At 35.1% G+C, this 16,874-nt stretch overlaps 1 protein-coding gene across 3 annotated transcripts in view; it reads left to right on the top strand.

The window, feature by feature from the left end:
* Positions 1-980, top strand: part of LOC144979554 (uncharacterized) — a 117,065-nt gene extending 116,085 nt beyond the window's left edge. For all 3 annotated transcript variants that reach the window (XM_078926281.1, XM_078926280.1, XM_078926282.1), the window contains exon 2: positions 1-980. This exon is cut by the window's left edge and continues 175 nt beyond it. In XM_078926281.1, coding sequence (XP_078782407.1) covers positions 151-702 — 552 coding nt within the window. In that variant the 5' untranslated portion in view covers positions 1-150 and the 3' untranslated portion in view covers positions 703-980.
* The last annotated feature ends 15,894 nt before the right edge of the window (positions 981-16,874 follow it).

Here is a 16,874-nt window from a genome sequence, read left to right as displayed (position 1 = left end):
AAAGTCCGTATTCTTGGCAATTGAAGACTGCCCCGTTGAATAAATATATATAATACAAAAGATTTGCAGTCTAAGAGTGAAACATTTGCCCTTTACACCATCTTGAACTTGCCAATATCCATCAGTGTCCAATCCAAGTCTCTTAGGACAATGGCCTTCAACTGTTCCTACCGAGCTCTCAATGAACAAAATATAAGACACATCTATTCAGACCGAAAACTAAGAATCATTTTCCCAAAACGCACACACTTCCGGAGTCTCCAAGAAGAACTTCCTGTTTCACCGCTTCGACTTTACCCCAAACGTTTCTACGACTACTACCCAGCTTACAAGATTGGCATCCCGAGAGCACCAGCCTTCCGGGGCACCGACCAGCATCACATCGACGAAATCGTCCAGAGAATTTGCAAACCGATGAGATGTGAAAAAGAAAAAAGACACGCGAGAACAAACCGGAAGTCGACCGAAGACGGAGAAGAACATGATGACGCGACGGACTCGCCTCGGGATGAGGAAGATGGAGCAGAGTCGAGCCGTAAAATGTCACCCAGGGACATGGATGCCTTGATATCTCGACTACAGCGCCCTACCCAGAGTTGGGAGAGAAAGAAGTATGATAGAGATGAGAGAGAGAGGGAGAAAGAAAGGGAGAACAAAGAGAGTTCAGTTCCGAAGTTACCTCCCATTCCTACAAGAGGGTGATCGATCATATTCTCGTATAATTTAATATGAGCAGCTGTCCAAAGTCGGTATCTTGCAGTGTCATAATTTATTGGTCATGGACATAGACCGTGGATTATTTTTAAAAAATTAAGTTAATAATAATATAATATAGTGAGAAATGTGCGTACATTTTAAAATTTATATTTTAAAAAACTACGTGAACGTCTGATAACTGATTTAACATTTTTATGGTGGAATATATTTATTTATGCGTTGGTTTCATAGTATTTCAATTACAACAGTGATCGATGGTATAACAGTGTGATGTTATGATATGTTAAATCCATATTATAAGTATAGAATGTTTGAGTCTTTGGTTTATAAAAAAAACACACACAAAAAACAAAAAACAAAACAACAACCAAAACCAAAAAAAAAAAAGAAACAAAAACAAAACAAAAATACCACTCTCCCCATAATAATATTAATAATAATAATAATAATAATAATAATAGTAATATAATAACAATAGTAGTAATATAATAATAATAATAATAATAATAATAATAATAATAATAATAATAATTAATAATAATAATAATAATAATAATAATAATAATTATAATGATAATAATAATAATTATTATTATTATTATTATTATTATTATTATTATTATTATTATTATTATTATTATTATTATTATTATTTTCAGTATTATTGTTATCGTTGTTATAATAATTATTATTATTGTTATCATTATTACTAATATCTATATTATTATTATTACTAATATCTATATTATTATTATTATTATTATTATTATTATTATTATTATTATTATTATTATTATTATTATTATTATTATTATTAGTATTATTATCGTTTTATAATGATATTGATAAAAATTATATTATCATTATCATTTGTAGTAGTATTATTTTGATGATGATGATGATGATGATGGTGATGATGATGATGCTGGTGATGATGATGATGATGATGATGATGATGATGATGATGATGATGATGAATATGTGATGATGATGATCCCGATCCCATTGGGTGGGAAGCCACTTTTCTTCCAAGTGAGATATTGGAACTGCCACGACATATTCCATGTACCGTATTTGATACCAATGTCTAACAATCTGTGCATGAATAATTCCACAAGGAATGGTTCGATTCTATAGACCTTCATATATTGGGAATGCCATTGCCGAGCTGGTAGCCAAGGAAGCAGTCCCTTCAGAGTATTTCGGCCCATGGAGCCGGAGTTTATCCCGGTTTCTTGAAACGTAAAACGGACAATAACAATCGCTTGCTATCCTTTAGGTAGGACGCTAGTCTCTCGCAAAGTTCTTTCCGCCTAATGTAACTGACCCAACTACCCATTCACTGCTGGGGGGACCAGCAGGGGGAGGGTGGGGGGGGGGGGTCAGAAAAAAATATTCTTGACTGCACCCGGGATCGATCTCGGTCCCTTTGAGTGTGAAGCAAGTGCTCTATCAACTGAGCTATCGGTACCTCCTGCCGCCGAGCTCATAGATAAGTGATGAATCTCGAGAGAAGAACAAGATAACGCACCAGATGCTGCAGCTCAGCACTGCAATAAGAGCATAGAGGACTTAGTGTCTTGCTCAAGGAATGAAACCAAACAAACTTCTGACATTTGGGGTTTGAGTCCTGTCCCCCCTTTTTTTTTTTTTTTTGAAGTGCGCCGATGTCTCATATGTGACCCATCGTCTCAAAACGGCATTATGTCGGGATGAACACGATGTTATGAAGTCAAATTAAATTTAAACTGGTCAAAAATTGGAATGATCGCTAATTGGCATGATATTCATTCTCCTCAATAAAGCATAAAAACTCAACTCAAGTCTGATATTTTTGGCTATAAATTCAATTTTCAGCATCTTAATCATCCTGACATAATACCGTTTGAGGCGAGGGGGTCACATATACACTTGATCATCTCAATCCTTGCTTATGATCCATGTTATTCCCATTCATAAAGTGTCTATTCGTTTTCTTTTCGCTCTCGAACTTTTTTGAAATTGGAATTCGTTCTTCAAGCTGAAGTATACAGGATGATAATATAGGATCATAATCTTATACAAAAGCATTGGAACTAGAAAAACTATGTTGGTCTTTAGATAAATTTCTGAAAAACGTGTGTATGAAACGGAGCTAGGCAAAGCAAGGAAGAAAAATACGAGAGAAAAAAGAAAAACCGTCCCTAAAAACAGTATCTATTTCTCGACTGGTGAACGAACCTCATACACACGTATTTGAAACTTTATTTTACACCAGTGCCTGCTCCTTAATTCTCAATACGGCAGTGAATGTTGTCAATTGTCTCTCCAGAAATGTGAGAATATATATATATAAAATATATATATATATATATATATATATATATATATATATGTATATATATATTGAAGTTACATTGTGATAGAGAGAGAGGGAGAGAGAGAGAGAGAGAGAGAGAGAGAGAGAGAGAGAGAGAGAGAGAGAGAGGGGGTTATGAGAGAGACATTGAGTGTGTGTGTATGTGAGAGATAGAGAGAGAGAGAGAGAGAGAGAGCAAGACAAAGCAAGAACAGTGAGAGAGGGCGAGAGATGGAAGTTATGAAAGAGTTATTGAGAGAGAGAGAGAGAGAATGTGTGTGTGTGTGTGTGTGTGTGTGTGTGTGTGTTTGCATGTGTGTATGAGAGAGATAGAGAGAGCAAGAGAGAGAGCGTGAAGAGCGAGGGAAAGAGAGAGATGAAGTTGTATGAAGAGGAGAGAGAGAGAGGGAGAGAGAGAGAGAGAGAGAGAGAGAGAGAGAGAGAGAGAGAGAGAGAGAGGTACAATTGGTTACCACGCATTTCTCTTCCCTCCCCCACTTTTCGAAGTGATTTTGGTGTTTCACTACTCTAGTGTATTGTGTTTTAAATTGGAGAATAGTTAGAAAATTAAGGATTTTAAAGCGCATTAACTCACTCAACCCTAACACCGACTACATCCGTAGTTTACGCGGGTTAATTTTACCCCATGCCTATTTATTACATTTGTTTGAGACAAATTATAGACGTAGTATCAACGCTAATGTTTTTAGTTTTTACATGTTAATGATAGTTGAATAAAACTATTTATGTATATGCTCATTTTTAAATAATTTTTTTTCCAATTTCGAAAAGTAGCAAAAATCTCTAGGATTGAGTGAGTTAAACGTGGAGAGACTCAGACATGAAATATTATTATAGGTTTGCATAATATCATATCTAGAAATTTACTGTGAGTAAAACTTACTAAACTGTATTAACCTGACTATTAAAAATTATGGTTACACATAGTTTTGTGGTCCGTTATACTTCCGGATGGCAATGTCGTGAGCTTCTTAGCCAAGCGCATACTATCTATATGTTTTGCTTTTCTTTCTATTCTATTGCTTCATAATCGAGATTATAAAAAAGGTACTTTTGCGGCTATGTTTGTCGTGCGGCTATTTGGTCTAGTGGTATGACACTCGCTTTCGGATCGGAAGGTCCTGGGTTCGAGCCTCGCTCGGCGCATAGTTGAGTCCTTGTAAACAGGGCTCTTTACTCACATTCTATCACCGTACTCAGATGTAAAATAAGTACCTGACCGTTACCAGCGTTGTCTCTGTCCGAAAAAAATGTAATATCGCCTAACAGGAGTCATGTCTCGTCTCGTCCTACATGTTAATTGTTGCAGTTGGCCAGGGACCCCTGTAAAGCGCTTTTAGCACGCTTAGTGGATGTTGAGCTATTTAAAGCTCAATTTAAAAAAAAGAATTAAGCTCAATGTGCTGTGTATTGTCCACACATAAATCTTGGCATGAAGTCTTTGTGCAGAATCAGGACGAATCAATATTTTCGTACTTTCTTCATTTTGGCCAGACATAGACGTCCTTCAAAACTCAATCCATTATGATAAAAAAAACATTTCCAAAAAATCTCGTACTTGAGCCTTCTTTAATGTTTAAGGCTGGACACTTTTGAAGTCTCAGGTTCGAGATTGTGTTCACTAGCAGAGTGTCATCTAAATTAATCGAGATTTGAGGTAGATGTTTTCTTTGCCAAAAAATGAAAATAATTATTTTGTTGGTCTACAATGACCTAGATAATAATTATCAGCATTTTTTTTCTGTTGCCGATAAGGATGTTACATCAAACTGTCTATAACAAATCAGTATTCTAATAATGACAGTATTTTTCTTAAAACTGATATATTTACACCATTATTTTTTTCATTCTTATATTTGAATATACTATTATTTTTTATCCAAAAATTGCGGTTGTTTATCATTATTCTACCTTCCAAAGCCAGAGATACACATCATTAACTCTCTCCTTACCGATAATTTTCAGTATTTTCCCCAAAAATGACAGGCTTACCCAGCAGAGGAATAGATTTTTAAAACTCAAACAATCTTTTTACAAAACAACTTTATGTTCTTATTGATTAAACACAGATCATTGTGATGTACAAAATAAATCTGAATGAGAAAAAAAAGTAGACATATTTATTGTGTCGTAACAAATGTGACGATTTTGCTGTAGGTGGTAAGGAGAGGGTTAAAAAATAATTCCTGATTTTTAATGGTTTGCTTTGGTACGATACGCAATTTATACTTACATTCATCATTGTTATCGATATCATTAACACATAAAAAGTGAGTTTTTTAAACAATTAAATATCTAGATACTTGATATTATAAAATGTGAATTATATTTAACGTTTTTTTCATTTCTATAAAAATAGAAGACCCGTCGCTTTTATTTTGGACGGCTTGTATTATAAAAAATCGCCATAACGTGAGAATTTGAAATAATAAATGCGTAATCATAAAAAAGCCAAACTTATTTGGATTGTTATTTTCGCCCATTTTGCTTCAGTTCTTTTGTCTTTGAGTACATAAACTTATTAATGAATGAATGGATGAATGAATGAATGAATGAATGAATGAAGGAATGAATGAATGAACCCTTGACAAAAAGACAATATTCAACCTCAACTATACAGAACAAAAATTTCTTTATCTTACATCGGTGCCTGCTCCTAATTACTTAATTTGATATTTTCAACAAAATAAAAAATAATAATAATAAAATTGAGCAACTCAAATGTCGTCGTCCTCGTCATCCATGTTCAATGTCTGTGTTGCTTGGTGCTATCGTGTGTTCAATGTCTGTGTTGCTTGGTGCTATCGTGTGTTCAATGTCTGTGTTGCTTGGTGCTATCGTGTGTTCAATGTCTGTGTTGCTTGGTGCAAGCGTGTGTTCAATGTCTGTGTTGCTTGGTGCAAGCGTGTGTTCAATGTCTGTGTTGCTTGGTGCAAGCGTGTGTTCAATGTCTGTGTTGCTTGGTGCAAGCGTGTGTTCAATGTCTGTGTTGCTTGGTGCAAGCGTGTGTTCAATGTCTGTGTTGCTTGGTGCAAGCGTGTGTTCAATGTCTGTGTTGCTTGGTGCAAGCGTGTGTTCAATGTCTGTGTTGCTTGGTGCAAGCGTGTGTTCAATGTCTGTGTTGCTTGGTGCTATCGTGTGTTCAATGTCTGTGTTGCTTGGTGCTATCGTGTGTTCAATGTCTGTGTTGCTTGGTGCTATCGTGTGTTCAATGTCTGTGTTGCTTGGTGCAAGCGAGGGTTCACAGCGTAGTAAAACGCGTACCCTTTTGAAAAATATAGGCATTACAATTGTTCCAATCATCGAGAGCCTCTGTAGTGTAATGGTAGCACGTCTCAGAAGGTCTGAGGTTCGATCCCCAGTCGAGGTCGACTGATATTTTGGGATGGTTATTTTTTCTTGAATTTTTCTTTCTTGCTTTGTCTGGCACTTGTTCAGATCTTTATCTGAACAAAAATGTATGGCAGGGGAGTGAACCAAACAAGATGCCACTAAAGCAAAGGATATTGCTGATTTGTTCCCTTGAACGCGAGCTATTTTTTCTCTTCAAGGGAAGCAATAAGGAAATTCTACCCGAAACACATTTTAATACTGAGTTATCTATCTTGAATAATCAATGGATAAAACGATAATGACGTCAATAAGGTCTTTGTTATTCTTTGTTTGTTTGATTGCTTGTTTGTTGGGGTTTTTTTTCTTGCCATCCAAGTGTATGAGTAATTTTCAGTAAACTGTATCAATCAGACTATAAACGTTCAAGGTTACTCTTAGTTTTTTGTGTTGGTCCGGTATAGTTCCGGATGGTAGAGGTATGAGTTTCATAGCCAAATGCACATCATCTTTACCAGATTTCCAAACTTGTTTTGGGAAATGAATCTGACACACAAACCCCCAGGACATACTGTGCGGCTATGTGGTCTAGTGGTATGACACTGGCTTTCGGATCGGAAGGTCCTGGGTTCGAGCCTCGCGCTCGGCGCATAGTTGAGTCTTTGGAAGAGGCTCTGTAATCACATTCTCTCACCGTACTCAGGTGTAAAATGAGTACCTGGTCGTTATCAGCGTTGTCTTTGTCCGAAAAATTGTAATATCGCCAAACAGGCGTCTGTCCCGTCCTACATGTTAAATGTTGCTGTTGACAAGGGACCCGTTGTAAAGCGATTTGAGCATATTTAGTGGATATTGCGCTATATAAAGCTCAATTATTATTATTATACTATGTCGTGGTGACTTATGTTCTAGAAATCGAATTTAGAAACAAAAAGATAATGATTTGTAATGTAAGCGCTTAGAGTCTGGTCTCTCGGAGTTATAGCGCTATATACGTTTTCAGCATTATTATTGTTATTATTATTATTATTATTATTATTATTATTATTATTATTATTATTATTATTATTATTTATTATTATTTATTATTATTATTATTATTATTATTATTATTATTATTATTATTGTTAATCAAAATAATTGATTAAATGAAAATATATAAGAAATAGTATTTTATTACTTGGTTCAACAATTATTGAAGTGTAGAATATCCAAACAAAAGAGCATGATCACTCATGTTTCTGAGATTTGTTAAAGTTCATTTCTTGTTGTTATATAGTGCTGTCTCACTTTTCTGTGATTTGTGTTCAAAGATGTTTGATTCGTTGTTGAAAATGATTGCAGTTGTGAATGTATTTTAGTTGTTTTTTTGTTACAAAAACTGAAGCTTTTCTTTAGTGAAAAGTTGAAAAAGAAACGAAACGTCTAAATAATATTAAAAAAATATTTTTAATGTACAAAAGAAGTAATAGAATAAGTTAACAGAAAGAAAGCGAAAAGAGAACGAAAGAAAAAAAAGTAGAAGAAAGAAAGAAGAAGAATAAGAAGAAGAAGAAGAAGAAGAAGAAGAAGAAGAAGAAGAAGAAGAAGAAGAAGAAGAAGAAGAAGAAGAAGAAGAAGAAGAAGAAGAAGAAGAAGAAGAAGAAGAAGAAGAGAAGAGGAAAAGAGAAGGAGGAGGAGGAGGAGGAGAGGAGGAGGAGGAGGGGGAGGAGGAGGAGGAGGAGGAGGAGGAGGAGGAAAACGTTGATTTTCATATACAAAACTGAAGCTTCTTACATTTTGCAATAAGTTGAACAGAACACCAAAGCGTGAAGACTTTGTCGGTGTAGTCAAACTCGCTCAGGATACAGAGCTTTCTAATACGAGTAACATTTTCTTAAATTGAGCGTTTATATAGCAATATCTACTAAACGTTCTCAAAGCGCTTTACAATGGGTTCCTGGCCAACAGCAACATTCAACATTTAGGACGGGACGTGACGCCTGTTAGGCGATAGTACATTTTTTTCGAACAGAGACAACGCTGTTAACGTCAGGTACTCATTTTACACCTGAGTACGCTGAGAGAATGTGAGTAAAGAGCCTTCTTCAAGGACTCAACTATGCGCCGAGCGAGGCTCGAACCCAGGACCTTCCAATCCGAAAACGAGTGTCATGCAACAAGACCACATAGCCGCGCACATACACTTACACACACACACACACACACACACACAATTATATATATATATATATATATATATATATATATATATATATATTATACGCACACACAAGATCATATCAAGATTCGAAATTTTAAATTTAGTTTTACCAATAAGCAACACCAATCATAACGAATATTAGATAACAAAACTAAAAATAAACATTTTCTTTTTACATAAACATAAAATATATTTCATAATATTGTGGATGTGGAAATAGAGATAAATTTAAATGATAATTGTAAACATGAAAATTATGAAAGATCTAGAATAAAAGTACAAAAGTTAGGAATTTGGAACCTTTTTGGAAATATATAAAAACTTAAGGGGCGGTTTGGGTCTTTTCTAAAAATATTTAATTACCAATATTGGGCGGTTTTAATCATTCTGTATCGTCAATATACGTTAAAAAACAACATTTATGGTGAAAATTTTTAATTATCTGTGTTGATACCCATTTTGCGACCTGATTTGTGGGTCTGACATAAAAAAATATAACAATCCTGTGGCAAACGTTCGACAAAAACTAATGAAGGAATGACCCCCATATTCTTCCCTCTTGTCAACATTGTACCATAGTGTGTCACCATAGAGATATTTTACGGCTTTAGCTTATGGAATTTTTATTAGAACATTACAAAGTTGAGAATCAAAATGTTATGACAAAATTGACCCTAAAAATTCAGAATTAGGATTATAATTAAAAATTCACATATCTTATCAAAAAAATCTCTCTGATGTGACATAATACATTATCTCTGTGATAACTGTGGAACTTTTCAGACAATTTCATTGAATAGATTCTGAGAAACGTTTGACACAGTTTCCCATACCCTTAGAAAAATGACATATTGAGAAAATAGCAAAATGGCTTCCCGTTTTTCACACTATTCTTACTAGCTGTACCATTTTTGACTTTGTTTTATAGTCTACTTTAAGAATTTGGACTTCAATTATATTATTTCTAAGATAAAATATCATTTTCCACCAAAATCTCAAAATCAATTTTTCGAATGATTTTCCTAATAATTAGACCCAATACATTTTTTTCAATTTTGAAAAGTAGCAAAAGTCTCTAGGATTGAGTGGGTTTTAAAGAGACGACATATTATCGTAAAAGTGTTATAATAATTCATAAGATACAATTCCAAACATTTCCCTCATACCATTGCCATACTATGGAAACGATCGTGTATTTAGAAATTTGGCCAGAAAATTCGTCCTTCAGTCATTGATCGATTAAACTATCCCTCATCTTGATAAATTCTCTCAAACCTGAGACTTCCCAATATTTGAGGGCGAGTTTTCGGGTCAAATATTTAAATACGTGCTTTTTGCCGGAGTATAACAGTACGGCGTTCAACTTCAATCATTCAACTCACAAGTCCGTACAGCCGACGATAATACGATTCAATAGTCTGATGTCACGCCTCCCGGCAACGGCGGCCATCTTGGTTCTAAACAAAGAAAATCATTCCTTTTTATTTTTCATGCTGGCTAGAACTTTTCATATGCCTTGTGATCAGAATGTGTAAAAGTCAAAACATGATCAAAGGTATGTGTCTTTTTTCCCTCTGGATACCCTTTATGCTCGCCGGAGAAATATTCGTACGGGCGTCCGCCATTGTTCCGATAGTTTAGAGCCAGTGTTGCTAAGTTACCATGCGTCATTAGGAAGGAAGTGACGTTACGACTATTGAATCCTCTTGATGGTTCGTCCGTTACTAAGCATTAACTAATCAGAATATTTCCTGCCATTTACCCCGTTTCGTCCCCTTGACTAGTTATTTCCTGTGTGAAAAGGCCTGAAAAATCCTAAGTACATGCCGTGAAACACACAAATAGGTCAGGTCCAGGTAGTGAATATTTCTCACAATGATAGATAGTTCGAAGATGACATCACTCGGGTCTTTGTTATTGTTTTTTGCCATCCGCGTTTATGAGTAATGCTCACTGAACTGTATTAACCTGACTATAAACGTTCATGGATACACACAGTTTTGTGTGTTGGTCCGTTATACTTCCGGATGGCAATGCTATGATCTTCTCAGCCAAGTGCATACAATCTATACGATATTGACACACTGATAAATAAATTGCATCGCAAAACTTGACGATACGATGCAATCTTTTTCAATCATAGTTAATATGGTGAGTGATGCTCAGGGGATATATGGGCTGTTTACTCCGGATGATAGGCATGTCCTTAAGGTGGCTATGGGTTTTCGGTTCACTTCAAACATCAATCGATTTAAATGACCCTCATCTTCATTTTTTTTTTAACGAAGTGACTATTCTCACCCCCGGGATGCTAGTCTTCATAATAGTAGTCCACAAATGTCCACAATTGATGTATGTTTAATCCAAAGGTTGTAATGCAGTAATTTGTTAAGTTTCTTGTCACAAGTTGCACAATTAAAAAAAAAATCAATCAAATCCAAATCGCAAAAAGCCGCCGACGTTTTTTTTCGATAATCCAATCGGCCGGGGGGGGGGGGGGGGGGGGGGGGTGAGAATAGAGGCAGCCTTTTTTTCAACCCTCTCAAAACTGGACTTCACGCGATCCGCATTTTTACTCTAATAGGATTCAATAAGTATGATGTCACGTCCGCCCTAGCAACCAGCAGCTTGGTTCTAAAGAACCAAAATCGATATTTTTTATTCTTTATGCTGGCTAGACCTTTTCACATGTCATGTGATCAGAATGTATAAAAGTCACCACATGATCAGATTTATGTTTTTCTCCTCTGGATACACTTTTATGCTCGTCGGAGAAGTATTTCATGAGGGCGTCTGCCAATTTATTCCAATAGTTTAGAACCGGTTACAAAGTGACTATGCGTCATTACGAGGGAAGTGACGTCACGACTGTTGAAGCATTATTATTATTATTATTATTATTATTATTATTATTATTATTATTATTATTATTATTATTATTATTATTATTATTATTATCATCATCATCATCATCATCATTATTATTATTATTATTATTATTATTATTATTATTATTATTATTATTATTATTATTATTATTATTATTATTATTATTATTATTATTAGTATTATTATTACTATTATTATTATTAGTATCATTATTATTATTATTATTATTATTATTATTATTATTATTATTATTATTATTATTATTATTATTATTATTATTAGTATTATTATTATTATTCCGCCGTACGAAGCCAGAGAGACGAATCTTTAAAAAAGAAGACAACAACCGGGTTTTCAATGTTTTGTTTTAGTTACGATACGCGCTATTTCTATGTCAAACATTAACTTTATATCAACAAGACAAAAACAGTGTTAGGCCTACCTAACATTACACGATATCAATTTATACTATTTTTAATGTTATTCATTTCCCTGAAATTTGGAGACACATCGCTATAACTTTGTTCGGCTGTATTGTAAATATCGACAATATTACGTGAGAATTTGAAATAATAACTGCGCGGCTATGTGGTCTAGTGGTAGGACGCTCGCTTTCGGATCGAAAGGTCAAGTGTTTGAGCCTCGCTCGGGGCATAGTTGAGTCCTTGGAGAAGGCTCTTTACTCACATTCTCTCACCGTACTCAGATGTAAAATGAGTACCTGACCGTAAACAGCGTTGTCTCTGTCCCAATAAAGTGTAATATCGCCTAACAGGTGTCATGTCTCGTCCTACATGTTATGTGTTGCTGTTGGCCAGGGAGGGACCCCTTGTAAAGAGCTTTGAGCACGTTTAGTGGATATTGCGCTATATAAAAGCTCATTAAAAAAAAAACAGCTCAATTAATAATAAAACAAAAAGCCAGCAAAGCGTATGTGTGTGTTTGATGATCTTTTCGTTCATTTTGCTTCAGTTCTGATCTCTTCCAATATCACTACACGATTAAATGAATAAACTTATAGGTAGAATGCGCTTGGCCAAGGAGTTCACAACATTGCCATCCGGAAGTATAACGGACCAACACACAAACTCTGTGTAACCATGAATTTTTATAGTCTGGTTTATACAGTTTAGTGAGAACAACTCACAAACGCGGATGGCAAAAACAATAACAAAGGCCTGAGTGACGTCATCTGCATACTATCTATAAATGAATTAAGAATATTTTTTTTAATACGTAGTCATTCAGAGAAGTTAGGCCTAAGGAGCCGGTTTCTATAGCGTGAAACGGAAAATAGCAATTGCTTGCCACCCTTTGGTGAGAACTCTAGTCTATCGCAAAGTACTTTCTGCCAGATCTAACAGACCCAGCTACCCAATCCCTGCTGTGTGGTCAGAAAAAATACGACTGCACCCGGGATTGATTTTGGTCCCTTTGCGTGTGAAGCGAGTGCTCTACCAACTGAGCTATCGGGACCCCTATGAATAAATAAATAAGTAAATGAATAAGGTGGCGTTTGTACAAAAACGCACCGTTTTTATGCACCTCCATTGGAGATGTACAAAAACGCACCGTTTTTATGCACCTCCATTGGAGGTGTACAAAAACGCACCGTTTTTATGCACCTCCGTTGGCGATGATTGTAAATTAATGAAAATGTTGCTGCAACGTCCATGAGGTTTAAATAGTTTTAGATTGTAGTTTAGCACGCTGCTTAGTGATTACCGATGTACGTTTATACAATGATAATAAATGAAGGAAACAATTATTTTAAAAATCAAAAGTAAAAAGAAATATGGCACACAAATACTGATCTAAAATAAATAAATAAATTTAGAAAATTAAAATCGAAGTTTTTTTTTTTAAATCACGATAAATGGATTTTGAACAAAAAAAAAAAGAAGAAGAAAGAACAAAAAATGTTGACTTTCACAATAAAGTAATTTTTTTTTAATGTCCACAATGGGAATCGAACCCGGTACTTTCAAGGTTAGAGTCCCACAGCTTGTCCACTGCGCTACGGAGCCACCTGATTGTTTGTCACATTTAATAAGGTCTTTCTAAAACATTACTTTACCTTCAATGCAACTTCTATTTTCTGGTTTTATATTTCGATTTTTTAAATTATTATTATTTTTATATAAATTTATTAATAAAAACATCCTACACATGTAACAATATAACTTTCGCCATGTCCAAATACAGAAACACAATATCGCTGATGAAATTGGGTGTGATGCGCATGCAAGCGTGACGGAGGTGTGTAAAAACGGTACGTTAAGATACACCGTCAACGGAGGTGCATAAAAACACTACGAATGAATAAATCAATGTTTGAATGAATGAATTAATTAATAAATAGATAAATGAATAAATATATAAATAAAAATAAATAAATAAATAAATAAATGAATGAATGAATGAACCCGGGTCAAAAAGACGATTCAACATCAACTTTGCTGAAGACACTGAATTCCAAGAGAGGTAACCTAGTTTAATGCCACTAACCCCATAGGATATGCCTGGTTAGTTCCCTTGAATGAGAGCATGAATATTCAAGAGAAGCAACATACAGGAAACATATTTTAATACTGAGTTATCTTTCTTGTATAGTCACCCCCCCCCCCTACACACACACACACACACACGCACACACACACACACACACACACACACACACACACACACACATATTTCCTAGCATGTCATATTTGGAATTAAATGTGAAACACAACCTCAGGACGGTGTGAAGTCGGAGTGACTTGGGTGATAGAAATATAACTTATAATTTTTGTTAAAATACAATGGGACCCTGACAAACAGCAACACTTAACATGTAGGACGAGACATGACGCCTGTTAGGCGATATTACATTTTTTTCAGGACAGAGACAACGCTGTTAACGGCCAGGTACTCATTTTACAACTGAGTACGGTGAGAGATCGTGAGTAAAGAGCCCTTTTCCAAGGACTCAACTATGCGCCGAGCGAGGCTCGAACCAAGGACCCTCTGATCCGAAAGTGAGTGTCATTCCGCAAGACCACGTAACCGCACTACTCTAAAGAACGACTTACAGCGTCATCCTTTGTAAAGTGCTTTGCATTTGAGAATGGTTAGTGGATGTTGCGCTATATAATAATAATGGTCAAGTAAGTTTACAGGAAATATAGAAGGTAAAAAGAGTAAAGGTAGATCAAGAAAAACATATTTGAATAGTTTGAACAGCTGGGTGACAAATAGATAAAGAAAGAGAGTAATATTAGCTTTCTGAGGTTATCTGATCAGAGAGATGAAATGGCGTACCATGATCACCGATGTCTGGCACAGACTTGGTACATGAAGAAGAAGAAGAAGTTTACATGTAAATGTATAGGGAATGAGATTAGCGGAAGAGTAGCGTCCCTTGATTGGACGTCACCTTACAGAGAGAACGTCAAAACGGTTCTGCGCATGCGTCTCTCTCGTCCTCGCTTTAGGTGAAGTGTCTCATGCTGCACAACCAACATGACGTTCTCTCTCTAATAACTTTTCCGCTCGTGACTTCCAATCAAGGGACGCTACTCTTCCGCTAATCTCATTCCCTATAATAAGATGACAAATCTATAGTCGCTGACATAGTGACACACCAGGGAGCACCAGGACTGGTGTACGATAAACACCTGTAGAATTCTGTATGAAACAGTGTCAGACAAAGTAAAAATAAATCAATAAATAAATAAAAGCATCATTCGATCATGACCAATTTTTAGTTATATACCAATATTCGATGATTGTATTTTTCGATTTTACATTGCCGTATTGATACGTTTTTCCTGATATTCAAAGTTGTATAAAACTGTCTGTGAATGAAACAATGCAAGCTTTATGAGATTCTGTAATTATAAACTATAGTATAAGGCGTATCCTACTTACATCCATTTACTTACTTATCCGAACCAGCGACCGCCTGAGCTCTTCGATCTTGTGCCATGAGTAGAAGTTAAACGTATTTTGTAGTTGTTCCAGGTGACTATAAAGTGTGTTACTGATGCTTGGATTTGGTAAGAGGAATGTGCATCTGAGGTCTTCAAGAGGTTGACATTTAAAAGATAATTCCTATATTATGAAGCCTTTAGTAAGATAAAATTAAAGCATCCCAAAAAATCCGCCATTCTCGATCATCTCCATCGTCAAGGCAGGCTGAGTATGGGGATGGGTTTTTTTATGTTTGTTGTTGTCTTCTTGTATTTTTCTGTCTTATTTTTTTTTCATATATATATATATATATATATATATATATATATATTTGTGTGTGTGTGTGTGTGTGTGTGTGGTTTGTGTATATAGTTAAATAGATGGAAACTAGATAGATTGCTAGATGGATTGAAAGTTAGATAGATAGATAGATAGATAGATAGATAGATAGATAGATAGATAGATAGATAGATATAATAGATATAATAAAAGTGCTGCGATGCTTGTTTTACTAGATTTAAGTGCGGCATTCGACACTATCGATCAAAATTTACTTTTAACTAGACTACGTGATCAATTTTATATCAGTGGCACAGCTTTTGGGCTGGTTAAAGGAATATTTGTTTGAAAGAACTCAGTCAGTAATTATAGAAAACCATGTATCAACTCCATCCATATCAACGTGTGGAGTGCCTCAGGGATCTATTGTCGGGCCCCTTCTTTTTACAATGTATACTGCTCCCCTCTCTCATATGTTATCCACTTTTCCCATTGATTTTCATTTTTATGCTGATGGCACTCAGCTGTATACAAAACTCAATAATGATCCAGAGCTGTCATCAGTATCTGTTATGGAAAATTGCATTGCCAACATAAAGGATTGGATGAAACTAAACAAACTTAAATTTAATGATCACAAGACGGAAATGATAATTTTTGGAAATAGGTATCAACTCTCAAAAATATCTACAAATGAGATACTAGTGGGTGAAAATGCTATTAAACCTAGTTCTTGTGTGAGAAATCTTGGGGTGTATTTAGATCAAGGGTTATCCATGGAAGATCATGTTAAAAAAATATGCCAATGTTGTAACTATCACATTAGAAACATTGGAAGAATCAGACATTATATTGATGAAGATATTACAAAGATGCTTGTTAATTCGTTTATTACTAGCAGATTAGATTACTGCAATTCCCTTCTCATTGGCTGTCAAAGTAGATTAATTCATCAACTACAAAAAATTCAAAATAAAGCGGCTAGACTTATAAAATTAATGAAAAAAAGAGATCATATAACACCAGTTCTCCAGGAATTGCACTGGCTTCCTGTGAAGTATAGGATAGAATTTAAAATATTGTGCTATGTTTTTAGATGTCTGGATGGATTGGCTCCTGAATATTTGCAGGAACTGATTAAAA

The sequence above is a fragment of the Berghia stephanieae genome, chromosome 9 (genome assembly GCF_034508935.2).
Source record: "Berghia stephanieae isolate SIO BIC M18660-M18661 chromosome 9, UCSD_Bste_1.3, whole genome shotgun sequence".
Taxonomy (NCBI): Eukaryota; Metazoa; Mollusca; class Gastropoda; order Nudibranchia; family Aeolidiidae; genus Berghia; species Berghia stephanieae.
The sequence above is the reverse complement of the archived record's forward strand: the minus strand, read 5'-3'. Positions and strand labels throughout refer to the sequence as shown.